The 22,592-nt window shown below is 34.5% G+C and overlaps 1 protein-coding gene across 1 annotated transcript; it reads right to left on the minus strand.

Moving 5' to 3' along the window:
• Positions 1-1,928: 1,928 nt before the first annotated feature.
• ptpreb (protein tyrosine phosphatase receptor type Eb) lies at positions 1,929-21,990 on the minus strand. Its single transcript, XM_073826781.1, has 21 exons — positions 21,882-21,990; positions 14,650-14,848; positions 13,747-13,818; positions 12,419-12,515; positions 9,694-9,767; positions 9,384-9,517; positions 9,184-9,274; positions 8,961-9,037; positions 8,769-8,805; positions 7,522-7,619; positions 7,233-7,352; positions 6,858-7,021; positions 5,966-6,101; positions 5,736-5,885; positions 5,504-5,597; positions 3,549-3,625; positions 3,162-3,296; positions 2,940-3,065; positions 2,681-2,832; positions 2,288-2,423; positions 1,929-2,143 (listed from the first exon to the last, which is right to left on the minus strand). Exons 3-21 carry the CDS (start codon positions 13,814-13,816, stop codon positions 2,069-2,071), a joined length of 2,043 nt encoding a protein of 680 aa, XP_073682882.1. The 5' UTR covers positions 13,817-13,818; positions 14,650-14,848; positions 21,882-21,990; the 3' UTR covers positions 1,929-2,068.
• Between the last annotated feature and the right edge of the window lie 602 nt (positions 21,991-22,592).

The following is a 22,592-nucleotide window of genomic DNA, read 5'->3' on the forward strand; positions in this document are numbered from 1 at the left end:
TAAATATGAATATTTTTCTTAAACAAATGCATCGCTTCACTTCAGCAGGCCTTTACTAACCTCCTGAGCCATGTGGAGTACTTTTATGATGGATGGATGCACTTTTTGGGGCTTCAAAATCTCAACACCCATTTACTGCCATTATAAAGATTGGAAGAGCTGGAACATTTTTTAATATAACTTTGACTGTATTCATTTAAAAGAAGATAAACACCTAGAATGGCTTGAGAGTGATTAAATCATGGTGTAATTTAAATTTTTGGGTGAACTATCCCTTTACGTCTATGCTCAATTTACAAATCATAAACTACATGTTTGCCTTTGTGAGGTGACTTGCTCCATGTAAAATAACATTTTCTTAGGTTACCGGGAGTCTTCATCTAATGTAAGTAAACATGAAACATGTTTCAAGTAGCCTATTATTAATTTCTTTATGGGGGAAATGTCAAAAAATAGCTGTAAGTAATTGTAATAGACAGCACAATATAGTGTGAACTACAAACCTATAATGCATTACCAATATCAAATGCAAAGTGGTTAGCATTACAACCTGCAAAACTAGTATGCAACTACTAAAAGCTGGTTATATTGACTTTTTATAGTAAAATAGACAGAATTTGCACACAAAACCAGGCACAAGTTCTGACTGAAACATTTATTGCAGAAAATTGTGTTATTCAGGATTAAGGCATATGTTTTTCCTCATTTTCTTCAGAATTTTTCACCCTGTTGTAGCACTGCAGTGATAGCACAGATTAGTTTTTTTCTACCTGACTTTGTTTAAACAAGCAGACAAAAACACACAAGATATCGACAGTGTTTGTAGGGAATGATGAAAGGAAATTATTTCTTTGTTGTTTCACAGGTTTCACTAAATGGCATTTATTAATTCATCAACCAAATATCATTATGGATTTTACTATGTCATATGCTTTAATCCATATTCGTATCTCTGTCAGAGTTTTAGCCTCTCTTTTTGATTGGCTTGAGAAGTCTTAAGGATAAACAGCATTATCATCACAGAAACTTTAAAGCCTGCTAAAGTTTCATTAAGTGGATGGACATCTCAGTCAGGTTATGAAGGTGACGTGAACGGTGAACAGCATGTGTATGGTACAAGTGACTTATCAGGATTGATGCAAATTAAGAGTCTGGCCAAGAACTGCCATAAAATTCAAATTTGGAAGTATCTTAATTAATTTTAGTACACTAGTACGCACAAATAACCATGCAGAATTTTTCAGGGAAGCAAGCTGGAGGATAAATAGAAGGAACAAATACTGAGAATGGAATGCTTTACACTTGTGAACACAATTTTTAAATAAAAATAATTTGTAGTAAACAAAATTAGTTAATGTACAAATTAAATATTATGGTCATATTAAAAGAAAAACATTGTTCATACTGAATACTTACACAAAACCTAATGCAAATAACTTGACGTGGTTAAAGGAGAACTCCGGTGTAAAGTGTATTGAATCATGATACCGAGTGTGAACGTACCTTGCATATTTAATCTCGGTTTGTGTCCAGCTGTCCGAAATCTGGGGTCAGTTAGCCGATGCTCACAACAGGTTGTCAATGAAAGTCAATCGGGCATCGAAGGAGCCATGTAAATAAATCACTGTTTTACGCCATTTACGAGGCACAAAGTAGCTCCGCACTTCATCGGTAGACTTCCTAGGGCCCTGACATTTAAAACGAGACATTGAGAACTCAGAAAAAGCACCGGTAGTTTATTTACAAGACATGGCTTTTCCGATGCCCTGTTCACTCTCATAGACAGCCTGTTGTGAGCATCGGCTAACTGACCCCAGATTTCGGACAGCTGGACACAAACCGAGATGAAATATGCAAGGTACGTTCACACTCGGTATCATGATTCAATACACTTTAGGTCAATATCACACCGGAGTTCTCCTTTAAGCCACCAGAGTCTGGTCATATCCAAAATATTACCTTACTGCATATAACAAGAATAGGAAATGTCAAGTGCATGGAGTGTCACTAAGCCACAGTAATATTCTTCAGTTTAAATATAATATAAATGTGTGTTGGTAAGCTGCACTCATTTGAAATTAGCATAGTCAGAGTAGATGTCAACAAAATCTTGCACAACTTTGTAGCAGAAGTCATATTGTTCCTGAAAAGACAAATGGAAATACATTATATCATAGTTGACACATTCTCTATTATTATTTTTTTATTATTACTATTTTCCATATTGTAATATAACAGTGAAGCCATCAGATCTATGTGAATTATACACAGTGTTTCGCATTCTTACCACAGTTTGGACCATATGTGGTCTTTGAGTGCGTAAACTCTTCACTGTCTGGAATACGTCCAGTAACCCTTCAGCTTTGACCCGCTCTAAGATGTTGCTGAGGGCAATGAAGGTTCCAGTCCGACCAGCACCAGCACTGATGTCCCCCAAGAAAAGCAAAAAAAAAACATAATTTTCTGGTATTACAGACTTTATACCAAAAATATATATATATAAATTGCTGTTGAACAATATGAAAGACTCACGTGTGTGTGTGTGTGTGTGTGTGTGTGTGTGTGTGTGTGTGTGTGTGTGTGTGTGTGTGTGTGTGTGTGTGTGTGTGTGTGTGTGTGTGTGTGTGTGTGTGTGTGTGTGTGTGAGTGTGTGAGGGAGTGATAGAGAGTGCATGTGTACCTGCAATGCACCACTATGGGGTTGTTTCCAGATTGCTGCTGTTGTTTCTGCACTGCAGCAATAATGTCAATCATTCCTTTTCCGTCTGATGGGATTCCAATCTCTGGCCAACCATGGAAGTGGAACTGTCTGACTAGACGGGTCTGCTTTTCCTGCAAACAGCCCAATTTAGCCTCAATTTGAGGAAAATAAAGTAAACTCCTATGTGAAGCGTGTATTGAAGCATAAAACGGTCAAATTCACTGCACATTTAACTCACTGATGCATATGACAGCAGCATGTCTCGAATGCTGAAAGTCTCACAAAGTGTGTCTCTCTTCAGCTCCAGTACATACTCTCCAAATGAAACGCTGCCCTCTGCTGGCCAGTAACGCACACACTTTTCCTGGAGTGGGAGTTGTTGGAAAGTAAGTGCACTGTTTTTTTTTTAGTCGATTACTATATAGATATTAAAAAAGATAAACGTGTTGTCAAACTGCACCTGTTCCCTCTCTTTCAGCTCGGTCAGCATGACAATAGAGTGGCACTTCCACTCCCATACCATGCGCCAGAAGTCCTGCACAGTGTGAGCCAAAGGTGCCTGAGTTGCTATAAAGTAATCCTTCTGCCTGTAACCCTGAAAAAGTAAGGCATAGTGTCATGAGTACATTTCCAAATGGTCTGTTTAATTATCTGAAATATATTTTTAAAATACATATGCAAAACAAATACTGAACAAATAGCATGTTGTTTGTTGTTTTTATCCTAGGCCATTATTTAAATGTCAAGTGGCATGTGGTCTTATAATAATAACGATAATAATAATAATAATAATAATAAGTAGTAGTAGTAGTATAGGCAATATTTTTTATGAAACACATATACTTACATCTATGAAAGATGCATTAATGTAGTCTGTGAATTCTTGCCCTCTTTTCATTGATAATATTACCCTGTTGAAGTCATCTGGTAATAAGACAGGATAATGGTTACATTAAGAAAGAAGAAAAAGAAAGAAAAGCACTAATATGATAAATCTGTATTTGGGCCATTCTACAGAATTGGTTCAAAGTCAGAGTTGGAGTCAGAAATAAAGTACATATTTCTAGTAATTGTGCAGTTAATTCAAATTCTGGATTTTCAGAAAGTTTTGAAATATTTATCCTCTCCCCAGATTTGTCACTACTGAATACACGGTAATAATAATTTAATAAAAAGGGTTATATTGACCTATTTTTTTAGAGGTAAATCAATAACAATTACACTTTTAACAATATTTCAAGTGCGATTTATGAGATTAAATTAAAAATTAAATTAAAACAGTTGGTCATACTGATTTCAAACTTAAGAATTCATTAGATTAAATATATATTGAACTAAACACTAATATAACATTTTAATTGATAATTCAGTATACTTTATTTCTGACAAAAAAAAAATCTATGTTCTGGTTGTGACGGGACACATTCACAATGTTTCGAATTTCGATTTCAGTGACAGTAATGTTTTGGTAGCGACCACATCACATTACAAATTTGACTAATTTTAAAACTAAAATCCCAAAAAAAATGCATAACTGTATTAAAAAAAAAATTATTTTCCCCAAAAAAGGATTACGTGTTCCAATTGAACAATTCTGATATGTTTCGGTCGTGACTGTGTAGTGACAATTTTATAGGATAACACCCAAAAAACCCCAGAAATGTCACTACTGAAACCTCACCAAATGTTTTGGCAGTGACTGTTTCTGTAGTTTCAATTTTAGAGACTTTTGAAACTAGCTCAAAGATGCTAATTAGCACATGGTTAGCTAGCATAATTCTAAACAGTTGTACTCATATAAAAACTAAATGTTTTGGAATAAAAGTGTATTTAATTATAGAAAATGGTGTTTGTTAGTGACATTCACACACAATTACACAATTACCCAATGATGGGGCCTACTGTATCTACTTACCATGTAGCTATGAGATGTGGGACACATTTTCATAATTTACAAAGAAAATATAAAATATAGATTTAGTTTTTGAACGTTTTTAAAAAATCAAAAAGATATTTTTAAAAACAACAATGGATTGGAATAGAATTAAAAAATGTATTCAATATAATTTCATAAATTGAAATTTAGGGGTTAGGGTTCAGGATAGCAACATCCCAATTGCAAGTACCAGCTATAATGATTTTATATATGTGACCCTGGACCACAAAACCAGTCTTAAGTCGCTGGGGTATATTTGTAGCAATAGCCAAAAATACATTGTATGGGTCAAAATTATTGATTTTTCTTTTATGTCAAAAATCATTAGGAAATTAAGTAAAGATCATGTTACATTAAGCTTTTTTGTAAAATTCCTACTGTAAACCTATCAAAATGTAATTTTTGATTAGTAATATGCATTGTTAAGAACTTAATTTGGACAACTTTAAAGGTGATTTTCTCAGTATTTTGATTTTTTTGCACCCTCAGATTCCAGATTTTCAAATAGATGTATCTCGGACAAATATTTTCTTATCCTAACAAACCATACATCAATAGAAAGCTTATTTATTTATTACTTTCATATGATGTATATATCTCAGTTTTGTAAAATTTAACCTTATGACTGGTTTTGTGGTCCAGGGTCACATATATTAAGCTTACTGATATTTTAAATTATTATTATTAAGCATTGTGGGTTTCAAAAGATAATAAAAGGATCTTAGTAAACCTCTAAGATTTGAATACTTAAATGCTTTTTAAATGTTTTTTTGGTTGTGGGACAGCAGTTTGGACCAATTCTCTAGAATGGCCCATATATATATATATATATATATATATATATCTCAATATATATCTCTTCTCACATGGGATGATCTGCAGTACTCTGTTCTTTCTCATGTTGGCAGGCAGATTTCCAGTTCTCATGTTTTCCTTCATTATGCGAACATTAGTCAATTTCTGAGGAGATTCCAAACGAAACAATGTGTTAAACAGAACTATTCATTTTGGTCATTGTATGTACACAGTAAATCATTCGATCGTTTCATACTCTTGCTTAGGAAATCCTGTAATAAGTGTAACTGATATGATTCTTACTCTGAATTCTTCCTCCAGACCCACTCGGTCCATTTGTGTGTGCGTGTTGTGGAGTTTGTGGAGGTGGCCTTCCAAAGAAGCGATGTCTAACTCTGTGTCACCATACAGGTAATGCTCCAAAAGTGCCTGGTAAATAAATGAATACTGCATCTGTGGGCAAGAATGAGGAATATCAGTAGCCAGTCGCTGCTGAAATGAGTCAAGCAGAGAGACTGCGGAAAGTCCTTTACGTCTGTTTGAATAAGCTGACAACGCTGCTTTCTTATTCTGGACACGAAGCCGAACACGTCCACCCTCGCGTCAGCGTGCATCATATCCATCATCGCGTCAATCACAATGAACGTCCCAGTCCTGCCAACCCCAGCACTACACAAAGAGAAAATGAGTCGTGAAGTAGGGCATGAAATGAGGGATAATGAGATAATGTAGTAAAAACTGCAGGGTCTTTTCATTTGAATGACTATTTTGGGCTAGATAATTATCTTAGTTCAATTAAACATGGAATCAATTTTATATTAACATTCATAATACTGAATATGAACATTGCAGGTTACTGTGTACAGCATACCAGAAAAAGTTTGCCGTTTCACTGCAATAAGGGACTTTTCACACTTTAACATGTGGGAAAGTCTGTAGTTCTGGCTGAGGTGTTAACAATCCCACACGAGGGGGGCGTTTAACAGCTGAGACTCAAGACATCTGCGTTGGTGGTTGTTTCTGCATACTTTGCATTTCAGACTGTTTGTTATAGTTGAAATGTTCACGGTTTTAACCAGTAAATAGCACTTAACTCACTAACATGCTGAAAAAATCCTTATAGATCTAATTGAATGTAATATGTAATACATTTCTATTATATATATTTCTTTTCTTAGGCACCATTCACACAGAATATGTTTTTGCCTTGAAATACACAAGATACAGGCATGGGAATGAGAAAAACGAAAGGTATTAACATAAGCTGTGCTGTATTTTTTAAAACTGTGTCATTAGCGAGACAAAAATAGTCATCTAACATCCCATCTAGTACATTTACATAGAAAAACAACTGAAAAGTAGCTCTGTGGAATGGAAAATGAATTATGGCTTAGTCTGTCTCTTAAGAATAGCACGCAGTCTTACCTACAGTGCACTATGATTGGTCCAGCATGGACAGGGTTGACAGTCTTGACTTTCTTGAGGAACTTAAGCATACCAATAGGTGAAAGGGGTACGCCAAAATCAGGCCAGCTGGTGAAATGCAGCTGAGTGACCAACCTTGGAGGTCTGCAGCCATCAGCAGCATGCTGCAAAATCACACCAGTTTGCATTAAAAATTTAGAAATAGCACAGCAAATACTTAGTTTAATGGCCAGGCTGATTCTACAAGAGTGTAAAATGTTCTTGGTCTGTAAATAACAGGCCTGTCAAGAGATTTAGTGTATTAGTATATCAGTATAGTATATAAAGCATTTGTTTACTGACGCTGTAATGTTTCTAAGGGAAATGACCACTCACGTGCTGCACACAGAACTTCCTGATTGTGTAGTCCACCAACACTGTGACGTCTTCCATTGCCACCCTCACACAGCCGTAGATCCAGCAGCCCTGCTCAGGCCAATACTGATAGCACTTTTCCTGTATTTCACATGCAGACATTACAGATATTTGACCAAATACTTGAGTATTGCCATTTATTAGTAGTGTTTTGAATTTCTTTTTTATATTGTCCCCTTTTTTCGAACTTTCTGCAACTATTACATGTTAAACTCTTATGAACTCTGGACTATGTGAAGTCTTCTCTTACCTCTTTTCTCTCTCGTGTGTTGGTCAACATGACTATAGTGGCAGATTTCTGCTCCCAAACCATCCTCCAGAAATCTCCAACTGTCTCTGGTTTTGGGCCTACAAATTTAGAACAAACATTGAAAATCAAAAGATAGATGAATTGAATGTCATTAAAAGGAGTAGTTCACTTCCAGAATAAAAGTTTTCGATAATTTACTCACCCCTTGTCATCCAAGACGTTCATGTCTTTCTTTCATCAGTCGAAAAATAAATTACGCTTTTTGAGGAAAACATTCCAGGATTTTTCTCCATATAGTGGCCTTTAGTGGGAGTTAACGGGTTGAAGGTCCAAACTGGAGTTTCAATGCAGCTTCAAAGGGCTCTACACGATCCCAGCCAAGGAATAAGTTTCTTTTCTAGCGAAACGATTAGTCATTTTATATACTTTTTAACCACAAATGCTAGCTTTGCACTAGCTCGACTTCACACATTACGTAGTCATGTTGGAAAGGTCACGTGTGACATAGGCTGAAGTACAGACCCAGTGTTTACAAAGTGAACGTGCAAAGAAAGTCAAACACCGTTTACAAAAAAGGTAAAACAACGATGTCGGACGATTCTAAAGTTGGAGGAGAAAATGAAACCAACCGGACACGCATCGCAAAGCTAATGCAAGACTAGCATTTGTGGTTAAAAAAGTATAACATTTTAAAAAAAATTAGAAAATGACAGTTTTTTTTTTTTTTTTGCTAGAAAAGACCCTTATTCTTTGAAGCTGCATTAAAACTGCAATTTGGACCTTCAAACTATTGGCTCCCATTGAAGTCCATTACACTCTTAAAAATTAAGGTGCTTCACGATGCCATAAAATAACCTTTTCTGTTTAAATGGTTCCATAAAGAATCTTTAACATCTGAAGAACCTTGCTGTTTCACAAAAGGTTCTCTGTGGCGAAAGAAGGTTCTTCAGATTATAAAAAGGTAAGAAAGAGATGGTTCTTTTGTGGCATCGCTGTAAGGAACCTTTAAAAGCACCTTTATTTTTAAGAGTGTATGTGGAGAAAAATCCTGTAATGTTTTCTTCAAAAACCTTAATTTCATTTCAACCGACTATGACATGAGAGTGAGTAAATTATCAAGATTTTTTCATTCTGAAAGTGAACTTATCCTTTAAGGTTAAAATGTCTACGTTTGATTGATTAAATGACCTACTAAATCCTTTTTTTTACTTATTACAAATGGGAAGATTGAAAATATATGTACATACCTTGAGCTGCAATAAATTTGTTTTTTTCTCTGTAGCCCTACAGGAAAGATCAATTAATCAATCCTTAGACTCAGATATAAGGTATTAAAGCTATTGTATGTAAGGTTTAAAAGTCTTATAACAATATTTTATATATATATTAGATCAGAGGAATTAATTCATACTTTTCAAATGGATGGAGAAAGTACTCACATCTATATAAGAGGCATTTATGTAATCAGAGCCCATATATCCATCTATGTGTGAAAGCAGCACTCTTGAGTGGTCATCTGAGAAGGAAATTAAGAGATGAAGTGTTTTATTAAACTCTAGAGACTAGCTTGCTATAACAAGCTAAACCTAAATGACACAAAACAAGCTTTTCCAAGTGTTTGGAAAGTTTGCAAGTGTCTATGAAAGATTGAGGAACACTCACAGGGCAGAATATTGGGATATCTGTTCTTTTCTCTGTTCTCCTCTCTGCTCGCCTCTTCAAAGGTACCACAGCCAAAACCGCAAGGCAAAGACTGTAAAAGAGAAGCAGCAGAAGAAAGAAACAATATGTGAGTATAAGAAAACAAAATAGAGTTAGTGTGCATGTGGAGAATGATAAAGTTTGTGTGTCTAAGCTCTTACATTAAATTCCTCTCTGAACAGTTTGCCATCATCTGCCATGCGTAGGCGAAACTCTTCCTCCAGGGAGTCCAGAGGGATAGGGAAATAACGCTTTGATGGAGAGGGTGATCTGGGGAGGAGCACCACCGTTTGTTCTGACAGAGAGAGAAGTAGATGAAAAACTTACACGCTGAAAGAGAGACTTACTTTTCTTACTGTCACTGTTTTGTATCTCTCGAGCAGATTCCAAGTTCTAAAAGCTTTGTTCTAAAAATACTGGCTTAATACAAACAAAATGGCAACAAAAAAAGTCTGACAAATCCAAACTTACCTTGATCTTCCAAAAAGCCATTTGGCAGCTTTTTGTCAACCGAGGCGACAAGATCCTTCCTTTGCTCTCTAAACCTGAGAGATTTTGAAGTAAGACATTTACAGAGAGATAAAAACAAAACAAAAAGTAAAAAATGACAAAGTTCACAATACACACCAAAATCTAAAGTTCTTTCTCATGGGAGATTGTTTGGTTCTCTGATTCCTCAGAGCAGATGAGAGAGAATGACTCGCTGACACACCATCACAACTGCTTTCACATTTCACTACACATGCAGCTGCTGCTGGAGCAACTCGGCAGGGTCATAAACAGACACACACACACACACACACACACACATATGCACACACATACTCTTAAAGGTGAAGTGTGTTATTTTATGATGTTAAAATACTTTATTCTTTCTCGGCTGAAAATGCAGAAACAACTGTAACAGTCTTTTGCAGACTCCCTGAAAAAAGTGCAAACACTGTGCCTCTATGGCTCTATCTTTCAACACATTGCTCTGTTTGTTTAATCACAGCCAATGGTGTGAGTTTGGAGCAAGGCTATCTGTTGGACCAACCAATGGAGGACAGGGGGAGTGTCAGGAAACCTATTTGAAAGCCTGTGGCTTATTACATAAAAATGTTGGTAACTGTAGTTGGTCAGACTAGTTCTTAAGACACAGTCTTAACACAAAGGCTGAGTTTTTGCAGTTATATCTGGAGGCCCAAAAATGACGCACTTCATCTTCAACAAACAATGTTATATAAAATAAAATAATAATGTGTTCTAAGATGAGTATTTCTTATTTAGCAAATGGTACAAGATAAAGACTAATATGTAGCGTACATTTATGTTCTTGGCAAAAAGAATGTATCCAAATATTCAAGGTACATGCGCTATATTTGCAAATATTTTTGAAATGTTGGATACAAATAATGTTAGAAAGATTAGCACACTTTATAGTAATAGTAGGCTACTGTTCAAAAGTGAGGCTGGTAATATTTTTTGGTTTGTTTGTTTTTGAAAAAAGTTCCTTAGAAGTCCCTTGCTCACAAAAGCTGAATTTGTTAAAACAAAAATACAGAAAAAGCAGTAATATTGTGAAATATTATTACAGTTTAAAATATATATTTTTGATTGTAATATATTTTAAAATGTAATTAATTCCTGTTATGGTAAAGCTGAATATCCAGCAGCCATTACTTCAGTTTTCAATGTCACATGATCCTTCAGGAAACCTTTAAATAAAGTGTGTGTGACCCTAATCCACAAAACCAGTCATATGGGACAATTTTTGAAATTGAGATGTATACATCACCTGAAAGCGGAATAAATAAGCTTTCCACTGATGGTTTGTTATAGGACAATATTTGGCTAAAATACAACTATTTGAAAATCTGGAATCTGAGGGTGCATTGAGAAAACCGCCTTTAAAATTGTCCAAATGCAGTTCTTAGCAATGCATATTACTAATCAAAAATTAAGTTTTGAGATATATACGGTAGGAAATAATTTTGACCCATACAATGTATTGTTGCCTATTGCTACAAATATACCCATGCTACTTAAGACAGGTTTTGTGGTGCAGGGTCACATTTGTGTTCAACTTATTATTTTTGTGATTTATATTACAGGATATATTTGAAACTGCAGTGCTGAGATCATTTGATCATCATATACAGCTGTAGAAGAACACTGGAGGGGAACAAGTAAGTAACAGTAATTGAGTTTCCATCTACAGTTTGCGAATTTAGGTTGGAATATCACACAAAACATTTGCGAATAAACACCGTTTCCATCCAACAAATTGTCACTTTCTGATAAATTGGTAAATATCACTAAGAAAAGTAGGAGAAGCCACTGAATACGATAATTTTCGTACATAATAAATTACTTGCGCCTCAGAGTGAGCAGACGAAAAACAATCCATGCTTTTGTAGGTGGATGCCTGCTGTTTGGGATGCAGTCGTGTGAACAGTTCTGGGAGGCAATTATACAGAAATACTTTAATGGCAGTCATTGTTTGGGCATTTAAGAATGACCATAACATTTCAGACGTTGTGCAACAAAATCAGTCAGCTGGTTAGTCAGGTTATGCCGTCCCATAGCACAAAGTCACATGACTTTTTTTATGCGTATGGAGGAATTTATTCGGCAAATGCATTTCCAACTCCATTATTTGCATTAACCCTTTTTCACACAAGTCAAAATGACCTCAAGCGAGCGTAAAAAGTTTTTTTTTTGCAAATTAAGGGATTTTCTTTTGAAATTGGGCATTTCCATCACTAATTTCTTATGCAATACTTCAAAATGTGCAAATAAAACAGGGTGATGCAAACATAGCTAGTGAGGGGGGTGAGAGTTTTTGTAGGTAAATCTATAAGAAGTACATTTAATTTGAAACTGCTGAGTTGATGTTGTGATAACGATGGAAGCTTTGAAGAAGACATTTCTGGCCTGGACAAATGAGCACTTTTCATGTAGAGAGAGCAGGAGGTAAGATGTCTACGGATAGATCTTCGTACAGGCCTAGCTGGTCCGAGAGGTTTAATAAAGTAATGGAAGTACAGAAGTTGGCAACACTGTAAGCCTATACTATAAAAGCCTAGAGCTGAGTACAGTGGGGGTCAAAAAAAGGGCTGTTCACTCATACATATTTCATTGTACCTCTGCATATAATGTATAATGTGTTATTTGTTTCGGATATAACGTTTTGGGGGTATGTGTGTTTTTTTACCTTAGAATGTAGGCGATGAGGAGAAGAAAGATGATGAGCAGGAGAGAGGTGACGAGGCCTGAGGCTAAGACATGTGAGCCCTGAGGCGCTGGGGACTCTGAAAGACAACGGAAGTGAGTGAAGTAAGAATCTCCACAGGCTTTTCAGCAGGCCAAGATGGAATCTGCAGGCTTTATTCAAAAAGGAAAATGCGTGGAATTCTGTGGAATGGATTTACACAACCAGTCAAAAGTTTTTGAACAGTAAGATTTTTATTGTTTTTTTAAATCTATTCTGCTCACCAAGCCTGCATTTATTTGATCAAAAATACAGCAAAAACAGTACAATTTTGAATTATTTTTACTATTATAAAATTATAATTTTTCATATTAAAATATACTTGAATATAAAGTGTAATTTATTCCTGTGATCAAAGCAAAATTTTCAGGATTATTACTCCAGTCTTCAGTGTCACATGATCCTTCAGAAATGATTCTACAATGCTGATTTGCTGACCAAGAAACATTTATTATTATTATTATTATTATTATTATTATTACTATTATTATTATTATTATCAATATTCAAAACAGTTGAGTACATTTTTTTCAGGATTCTCTGATGAATAGAAAGATCCAAAGATCAGCATTTTTTTTTTTTTAAATAAGAAGCCTTTGTAACATTATATACTACATCATTAAAAAGCTTGGAGTCAGTATAATTTGGGAAAGAAATTATAGAAAGTATTACTTTTTTTTAGCAAGGACTCTTTAAATTGACCAAAAGTGATGATAAAGACATTTATAATGTTACATAAGCTTTCTATTTCAGATAAATGCAGTCCTTTTGAACTTTCTATTCATTAAAGAAACCTGAAAAAAGAATCTACTCTAAAAATCTAATTTAGCTGTTTTCAACATAATTTCAACAACAATAAATGTTTTTTGAGCAGCAAATCAGAATATTAGAATAATTTTTGAAGGAAATCACAAGAATAATTTTTAAAATACATTCAAGTAGAAAACAGTTATTTTAAATAGTAAAAATAATTACAAATTTGACTATTTTTGCTGTACTTTGGACCAAATAAATGAAGGCTTGGTGAGCAGAAGAGATTCTTTAAAAAAACATTACAAACCTTACAATTCAAAAACATTTGACTGGTAGTGTAAACTGGATATAACAACACAGTTTGTCAGATGAAAGCGTTTTAAAATTTAAAAATGTAAAACTTTCCAATTCAAGGCATTCTAATTCTATGAAATTTATGTTCTGTGGGTACAGATTGTGTGTCAGCCTGTTTATAAATCATTTTGAATGAAAAACAGATATCTGGAGATGAAATATACCTGTGGTCAGGTTTCCATGGGAGGAACTGTTTGAAATGAGAGCAGCTGAAACTAGAAACAGGACCATCATGGCTACACATAAGAAAAGAAAACAACAAAAAAAACTATTTGAGTGTCCAGATAATAGATTAAATAACTGACAATTAACTTTATTTGAAAATCTGCATTTTCATTATGATTAATAAAGTCAGGACTATTAAAAAAAGACACTTTCTGAGAAAATTCTGCAGAACTAAGACGCACTCGAAAGTGCAAAAGCTTCACAAGAGATTCAATTAACCTACATTAAAACCATGTTTTTCTCATGCCATTCAGTAAGAATCTACCCTCTGCATGAGCAAATCTAAAATTAATTTCAATTAATGGTCCAGAGAGTTATGGCCTCTGGAGGTACGCTACCATCTACCGCACACAACCAGCAGCAACTGAGGAAAGTAGGACAAGACTTACTACCCCAGATATGATCACAATTTTATATCTAAAAAGGTATTGTGTGCAAATGCATCTCAACAATGATCATTATTTATAATAATCAAATTTGATTTACATTGATCATGTGAAACTTAAATAGAGGTTCAGCTGTATAAGTGTATTTTCACGTCTGATCTTAAAAGTTTGAACCCCACTATATTTTTTAAATGCCTTCCCAAATTTTACAAGACTGCATTTATAGATGTCCAACCTGTGAGAAATCACCCGACACGGAAAATCTCTCACATAACCTGTATATGATTGATCCCCTGTAACTTTTTCAGTGCCACTGCAGAGAGATTTCACATATTAATCCTTTCAAAAGCTGGAGCAGAAAATCTACCTGCCACTAAACGTTTATGAACTCTGTCTATAGAGATTAGAAAAGAAAACACGAAGGACTAAAGCAGCTTTACACACAAGCATACTCACAAATATGAAATATGTCTCACTCCGAGGCAACTTCTCAGTCCATAGCTTTCAAGAGAGGAGACATTAATTATTATGATACTTTTCCAGAAGGTCTCCAGGAGTCATGATATCTGTGAAGGCACTTCTGTCCTTCAATAATACATGAGTGCAGGTTTTTTCATTGTCCTCTCTGGGTGGGCTATCCTTAGATAGCCACTGCCTGCAAAGAGCAAAGAATAAGGTTACATGAGGAGAGGGAATTGTCTTTTTTTAAAACCTCATAAAATGTGTAGGACAGGCAGAGACAGGAAGAAAGAAGCAAAAAGATCTACTTTAAAGCTCTACTTTAGCATTGTGCCAGTTGATTTGTCACCCAGAAGAGAAGATCTACCCCTACTAAAAAACTTCATTCGATAGTCGGGGTCAGAAATTAACTTTTACTTTTACTTTTTCATTAAGAAGCGATATTTGGCCCCAGGAATTGATTTCCAAGGGCATTTTTACATTCGTGAGGGCAATTTGTATAATCACTGTATTAATATAATCACCATACTATGTTGTCTTTAATGTCAAATACTTAGATGTACCCAATTACTTTAATCAATATTTTAAACTGTTGTCAATGAAAATAGAATGATAAAATTGTATCTAAATTACACATAAAAAACTGGACCTCATATGGCTGCAATATTATGAGAAAAATCATGATTGTGGATTATTGTTTTTTATATTGTAATAACGATTATTAATATTGATATAGAAAACAATATAAAAACATTTTTGTTTCATGTCTGTGGTTTAGGCACGTCACATTTTGGCTCCACAGACAAACATGACATTATTAATTGCCCCTTTGTCTTGAATTTATGAGGCATTTTTGTTCATTTTGGTGGCATTTTTGCCACTGCAAAACAAAAAGCATTTTATATCCCACGGCAGTAAACTCATAACATGTTTATATTCATCTATATAAAATGTTATATATGTGCCATTCTACTTGGTTCAAAGCCAGAGTTGGAAACTGTCTTTTTTTCACAAATTTTGTAAGTATGCAAATTGTATAATATCTAAGGTATACTTTTCTAGTAATTCTATTTTTAATTGTATTTTCAGAAAGGAATATTTGTCCTCTCCCTAAATTTGTCACTACCGAAACACAGTAATATATAATTAAATAAGAAGGGTTTTATTGACCTAATAAGATTTAGCTTACATCTTCCTAGTAAATATATATTTTTCTATTTTATTAAAAGGTTTTCAGAGGTAAATCAATAACAATTACAGTTTTAACAATATTTCAAGTTTGATTTATGAGATTTGTTGTTTTTTTTAATCCAATTTTTCTTTGTAAAAAGGCAAAAAGTTGATCATACTGATTTCAAAGTTAAGGATTAATTAGTTTCATTATACACTGAACCAAACACTATCATAAAATCTTAGTTGATAACAAATTATTTTTGACAAAACAAAACAGCCCATGTTCCGATCGTGACTGCACATTTTGGTGGTGACAGTAATGCTTTGGTAACGACCACATGACATTGCACCCACATACTAAAACACTGCTACAACATATAAAAATACAAAATAATTTTAAAGGATTATGTGTTCCCTTGTGTCACTACGAAACAATGTTGACATGTTTCGGTCGTGACTGTTACGGTTGGATTTTTTTTTTATGGGACAATTTTTAACACCCTAAAAAACAAAGATGTCACTACTGAAACTTCACCAAATCTTTCGGTCGTGACTGTTTCGGTAGTGACACGTTTAGATACTTTTAAACCTAGCTCAAAGATCAGCACATGGTTGCCTAGCATAATTCTGAACAGTTGTATACATTTAAAAACTGAACGTTACAGTGTTTAATTATAGAAAAATGGTGTTCGATAGTGACATTAGTCACAGATTTTTCCTACTTTTAAACACATTTACCTCAAAATGGTGGGACCTACACTCTTAAAAATAAAGGTGTTTCACGATGCCATAGAAGAGCCTTTTCTGTCTAAATGGTTCCATAAAGAACCTTTAACATCTGAAGAACCTTTCTGTTTCACAAAAGGTTCTTTGTGTGAAAGGAAGGTTCTTCAGATTATAAAAAGGTAAGAAAGAGATAGTTCTTTAAAAAACCTTTAACTGAATGGTTCTTTGTGGAACCAAAAATGATTCTTCTAGAAGAACCCTTTAAAGCACCTTTATTTTTAAGAGTGTATCTACTCACCATGTAGATACAAAGAAATATTTCCAGGTCATAAATGTAGGGGTGTAGTTAAAATCAGTCTCAGCCAATGGACTAAAACACACACTGATTCAGTAGTGATATGAAAATGCGGACACATTTTTTTTTTTTACATATTTACAAAAAATATATAAAATAAATATTTTTGAACTTCACCTTTAAAAAAATCAAAAGACATTTTTTTTAAAACAACAATGGAATAAAATGCTATAATTATTAATTATTAAATTATAAGTTGAAATTTAGGGTTAGGGTTTGGGACAGCCACATCCCAACTGAAAGTACCCAAAAAATGATATTTTATATATATTAATTATTAAGCTTACATATTATTGTGTTTCAGTAGATAATAAAACAATCTAAACATCTGAGATTTAAATACTTAAATGCTTTTTAAATGTATTTTTTCTGGTTGTGGGACAGCAGTTTGTGCCAATTCTGTAGAATGGCCCATCTATAGTTTTACATAATGTTATTAATTAATCTGAGATTAAGAAATAAACAAATTTAGAAAGAATGCAAAGCACTCTGACCATTATGGGCTAGAAGGAGAAGCGACCCACCCATAAAAATTTTAGCAACAACCCTGGTCATAATACACTGTGTAAAACTGGGTCAGTCACTTTTGGTCATCTCAGGGCTGTGACCAGATCACATGAAAGCAAATCAAATCAAGAACATTGTCAATCAAAACCAAGTGACGGTTACTCAGGCTCTAACAGCACTGAAAGCCAGCCAGCGTTATTTTTTACATGTACCATCATTGTGAATAATGACAGTGTCTAGCCATATATTACATGCGTACATTAAATTAAGGTTTATTCAGCATTGCTTACAGTCAGTCTTATCCATTAAGTCGACTTTTGATTTATTTCTAAATGGCCTTGAATTTTCATTTAACAAAATTGAATGTAAAATCACATGGCAAATCTGATGCGAAGGTGAATAGATTATGTGCACATCATCAAACTTTTATTTAAGACATGCAACAATTCTTTATTTTTTATGGCCTTCCTGACTGTGGATTGCACTGCTCAGGCAACTCAGAGGCTTTCTCAACTGTGGCAGTCTGGAAGCTGTTGTTAATGTATGAGTCAATGGCCTTCATGACAAATTCTCATGAAAAAATCATGCAGACAACACCAAATGAAAGACGAAACAACATTCTGACACACTACAAGGAACAAGCAGCATCTCAAGCAGCAAAACCTGATCTGACTGTCAATACATGCTGCGACCTTGAGAAATGCACGTTGCTGCGCTCTGCAGATCTTTCATATGGAAATTGAATGCATATTGTTAGTGCTTAATAGTTTGAATAAAGAAGAGGAAGTGGCTGTAACATGAATATAATCCAGCCTCTGCTTTTCTTTGTTAGCATTATGTATATATTTTACACACACATCTCAGAGAAAAACAGAACACTTTTTTGCCTCTACGAGAGGCAATAAGCTCCTCATCATCCACTAGCCAGAACCTTTGAGTACAAAACAGGAAGAGATTTTAGCTTTCAAATCCAATAGACTTCCTGTGTTAATGGGGGGCTTTAGATCTATAGCCAGGATGTTGCCTCCCGTTACTCCCTTTAACTGATTGTTGCTTACAGTCCATTAAGACTTTCTGCTTTTCAAGACATTTCAAAATAACATCCTATTTGAATAGTGTTACAGTTATCCAGAACCTCTCAGTGTGTCATTTTTATGCATTCAAAGTACATCCTAGAATCTAATGTGTTTGTTTTCATTCATGATATTAATTGATAAACTCTCTGAGTTAAAATTATATAGATCTTAACAGTTGTACAAACAGTGTAATGACATTAGTGTAGGTCTGCGTAACCATGCAGTCTTTTCAAACACAGGAAACAGATTGGACGGAGGTGGTAGCTGCGCATTGAGAGATGCTGACCAGCACACAGAAGGCTGACTCTGCACTACAACTGACCTCTGTGCAAGAATGTGACTACCAGTGTTTATTTTCTAGCTCGAGAGAACAAATGCAAATCCTGGTGCATATAAAAAGCCTCTCCTATAAGCTATGAGAGCTTCTATTAATTTCTTATGTGCATTACCAGACTTATAGTCTATAAATTATCTATCTAAAATTCACTTAACCTTCACAAATGTGGTTTACCGCATTAGTAAAGGGTAACTTCTAAACCAATATACAGTGGAAATCCATAATCATGGCCAAATCTCTAGAAGCAAAATGACTTGTAACAACTTCACATTACTCACGCGCAGTCGAATGTCCTATAATTAGATTAAATCGATGAGAGACCTGAAACATAATCACTTTAGTGGAAAAGGTCATAGGCATTTGTTTCTTGCGAAATATCTACTACCTGAGTTCACATTATAGAACAAAAGCAGACAACGAATCGGCTTCCAGTAATTCTTTTGAATCTGCCATTTCATTTATACTGACCTCTTGGCCTTGTCAGCTACGAAGGTCTTAAAACTGAAGTGTTTACCAACATCTTAAGCTTTCAGATTAGAGTGCTGCGCACAAGTAATTATGAAATTAATCTCCATTTAAGCGCATGTTGCTTTAATCCTGCCGTCTGTGCGCTCTCTCTCTCTCTCTCTCTCTACCAGAAACAAGGTCACATCACACCATTGTTATAGATATTACATAAACTTTAGGAAAATGCTTTTGTGAAATATGCTAATATTATTAAAATCCATTTTTTTAAACACTTATTCATCACAATAATAGGATTCAAATAAACAGGATGCTTTCTATGCATTGCTTTTGAGTCTTAAAACAGCTTTGCTTTAATCTCTGATAAATAAAAAGGCTAAAAAGAAAGGGATGGAAAGATTTGTGACTTAAGATCTTAGTAAAAATTGTTATCAATGAATATATTCAGACTTTGGAAAACTATTATTGCAGTGGATGTGTCGTTTTATATAGCCTGTAGATCACAGTGGTTTTCATCTGGAGAGAAGTGACCCGAATATGTATCACAGGTCTATTTTGATAGAATAAAATTCAGCTTTTAAAAGGGAAGAGGGAGGAACGTTGTTGATATCAAAGGCTATTCTATTAAAACTATTGAAATATTGAGACATTTGTACATATCCCTGTTCACTCTTTACAAATAGTACAGTATAAAAAGTCTAGTTGTACAGAACTACATTTGTGGTCAAAAGTTTACATCCCACTTGCAGAATCTGCGAAATGTTAATTATTTTACCAAAATAAGAGGGATCATACAAAGTGATGTTATTGTTAATTTAGTACGGACCTTAATAAGATAGTTTTACAAGAGAAAATAATAGTTGAATTTATAAAAATGGCATTGTTCAAAAGTTTATATCCCCTTGATTCTTAATACTGTGTTCTTACCTGAATGATCCACAGCTGTGTTTTTTTGTTTTTTTGTTTCGTTATAGTTGTTCATGAGTCCCTTGTTTGTCCTGAACAGTTAAATGGCCCGCTGTTCTTCAGAAAAATCTTTTGGGTCCCACAAATTCTTTGGTTTTCCAGCATTTGTGTGTATTTGAACCCTTTCCAACAATGACTGTATGATTTTAAGATTCATCTTTTCACACTTAAGGACAACTGAAGGATTTTTTTGAAGAACAGTAGGCACTTTAACTGTTCAGGATAAACAAGGGACTAATGAACAACTATCACTAAATAAATAAAAAAAACACAGCTGTGAATCATTCAGGTAACAACACAGTATTAAGAATAAAAGGGATGTAACATTTAGAACTATTAGAACTATTAAACATACATATTATTTTCTCTTGTGAACTATATGTAAACGTTTTTATGTCAAATATCGTATTCAGGTCGGTACTAAATAAACAACAACATGCATTTTGGTAAAATAATTACCATTTTGCAGATTCTGAAAAGGGGGGTGTAAATGTTTGACCTCAACTGTATTTCTACTTAACCTTAGCCTTAATAATTACTTTTGAAGGTGTATCTTATGGAATTTGGTTGATTCTGTCATGTTAAATTATATTTTTCAATTTGTTCATTTACATTTCCACATCTAAACATGTTTTACAGTGGCTCTGAAGCATTTGTGTCAAGAATGGTATTGAGTATACCAATAGCATCACACTCTGCCTCACCCTCAGGGCAAAATCTATCAGCCTCTTTTTCCAAACGTCACATCCACACAAACAGACACATGAGAACTACCTTATGCAACTTTTTATGTTCCATTAACATATGCTTAAAGGAATAAATCAGGTGACGAAAAGGTCAGTCAGCTGTTTTCATCTATATGTTGTTAGTGTAAACACAGGATGTTGATTCAATAATGTAACAACACTATTCTGCCTCCCTGTTTAACCCTTAGAAGGTTAGGAACATAAAATAATTATACAATTATACATAGAATTTGTTTACTAATATTTTCAAGCATAATAGTACTCACATCTTTTGTGTTGTTCTTTAATTCTAAAATATGAAAATAACAGGAAACGATATCAACATTCTTCCAGGTTACTTTCACATCAATATTGTAAATGTACAATTTTTATTGCATATTTTAGCCACCTAGACCGAGTATTTGCAGAGACCCCACTTTAATTCAATTATTAACGTCTGTGTTCCCTTAGTACAGAAACCATTTAAGGGTTAATATCCGTGTACAGGCTGCCCCGGCGTGTGCAACATTTTGGGCATCATAGGTGCGGTACGAGACTGCACGCAAAATGCTGTCTAGACAGGCAGCTCACTAGATTTTGAAACACAACCCACTGACTCGTATTCCTTACGAACAAATATTGCAATTATTCAATTCTACATTAACTGCATGCAGACTAAACACAGACAAAAACGCAAAACGTGTTGATGAAACATCGTGTTTACATGTTAATTCGAGTAAACGACGAAATGGGCGATGCTGACAGAATGAATTATTTCGAACTCATCATCATCGCGAACGTGACTGAGGCCGTTATAAAAACATATTTTCTTTTACCGGAGAAAAGCTACGCAAATAATAAATAGACTCTATTTTGCAAAGTAGTAATTGCAGTATTACCAGTGTGATATCCCGGTCCATGTAAAGTGTAGGTAAAATCCAGCGCTCGGATGGTTGTTGAGGATGCTGTGCAGATAGTGTCAGTGGTCCCTCCTCTACGAGCGCCGGTGCCGTGTGATGATGATGCGCCGTCGGTGCGTCACTCTCATTTATGGTGAAAACACTTTCCTCAGTCAGTCATCACATCTATATGTACTCCGGAGATGGAACGTTGTAAATAATGTGCTTATTCTAGACGCTGACCAGGCAGTAAAATATTTGGTTAAAAAACGTTAATAACAATAATAATGATAAAATCGCATACATGCTTTTTAAATTTGTAAGAATTTTAAACTGTTAAATTTAAGCTATGTACAAATAAATAAATAAAAATTAGATTTAGATTTAAGATTTATAATAACTATATTGCTTGGAGTTGTACATACCTCTAGTGTCCAGCTGCAAAACTGCAGTGCTATGCATGACAGCAATTTCAGGCCAGCAGCGTCAGACCTGAAGTTAGGGTTGGGATTATATATTATATCTGGTCCCACATTAGGTGGTCTTAACTACCTATTTGTTTACATTTGAATTAATAATTTGGTACAATGCACTTATTGTGCACATACATGTTTTTACATACTTATATTAAAAAAAATGCCTGTTTGTAAATGCATCTATGATTAATTTCTGTAATTACATTTATAGTTAGACTGTTGACCCATCTCTTAC

This window comes from Garra rufa, chromosome 21, assembly GCF_049309525.1.
Source record: "Garra rufa chromosome 21, GarRuf1.0, whole genome shotgun sequence".
Taxonomy (NCBI): Eukaryota; Metazoa; Chordata; class Actinopteri; order Cypriniformes; family Cyprinidae; genus Garra; species Garra rufa.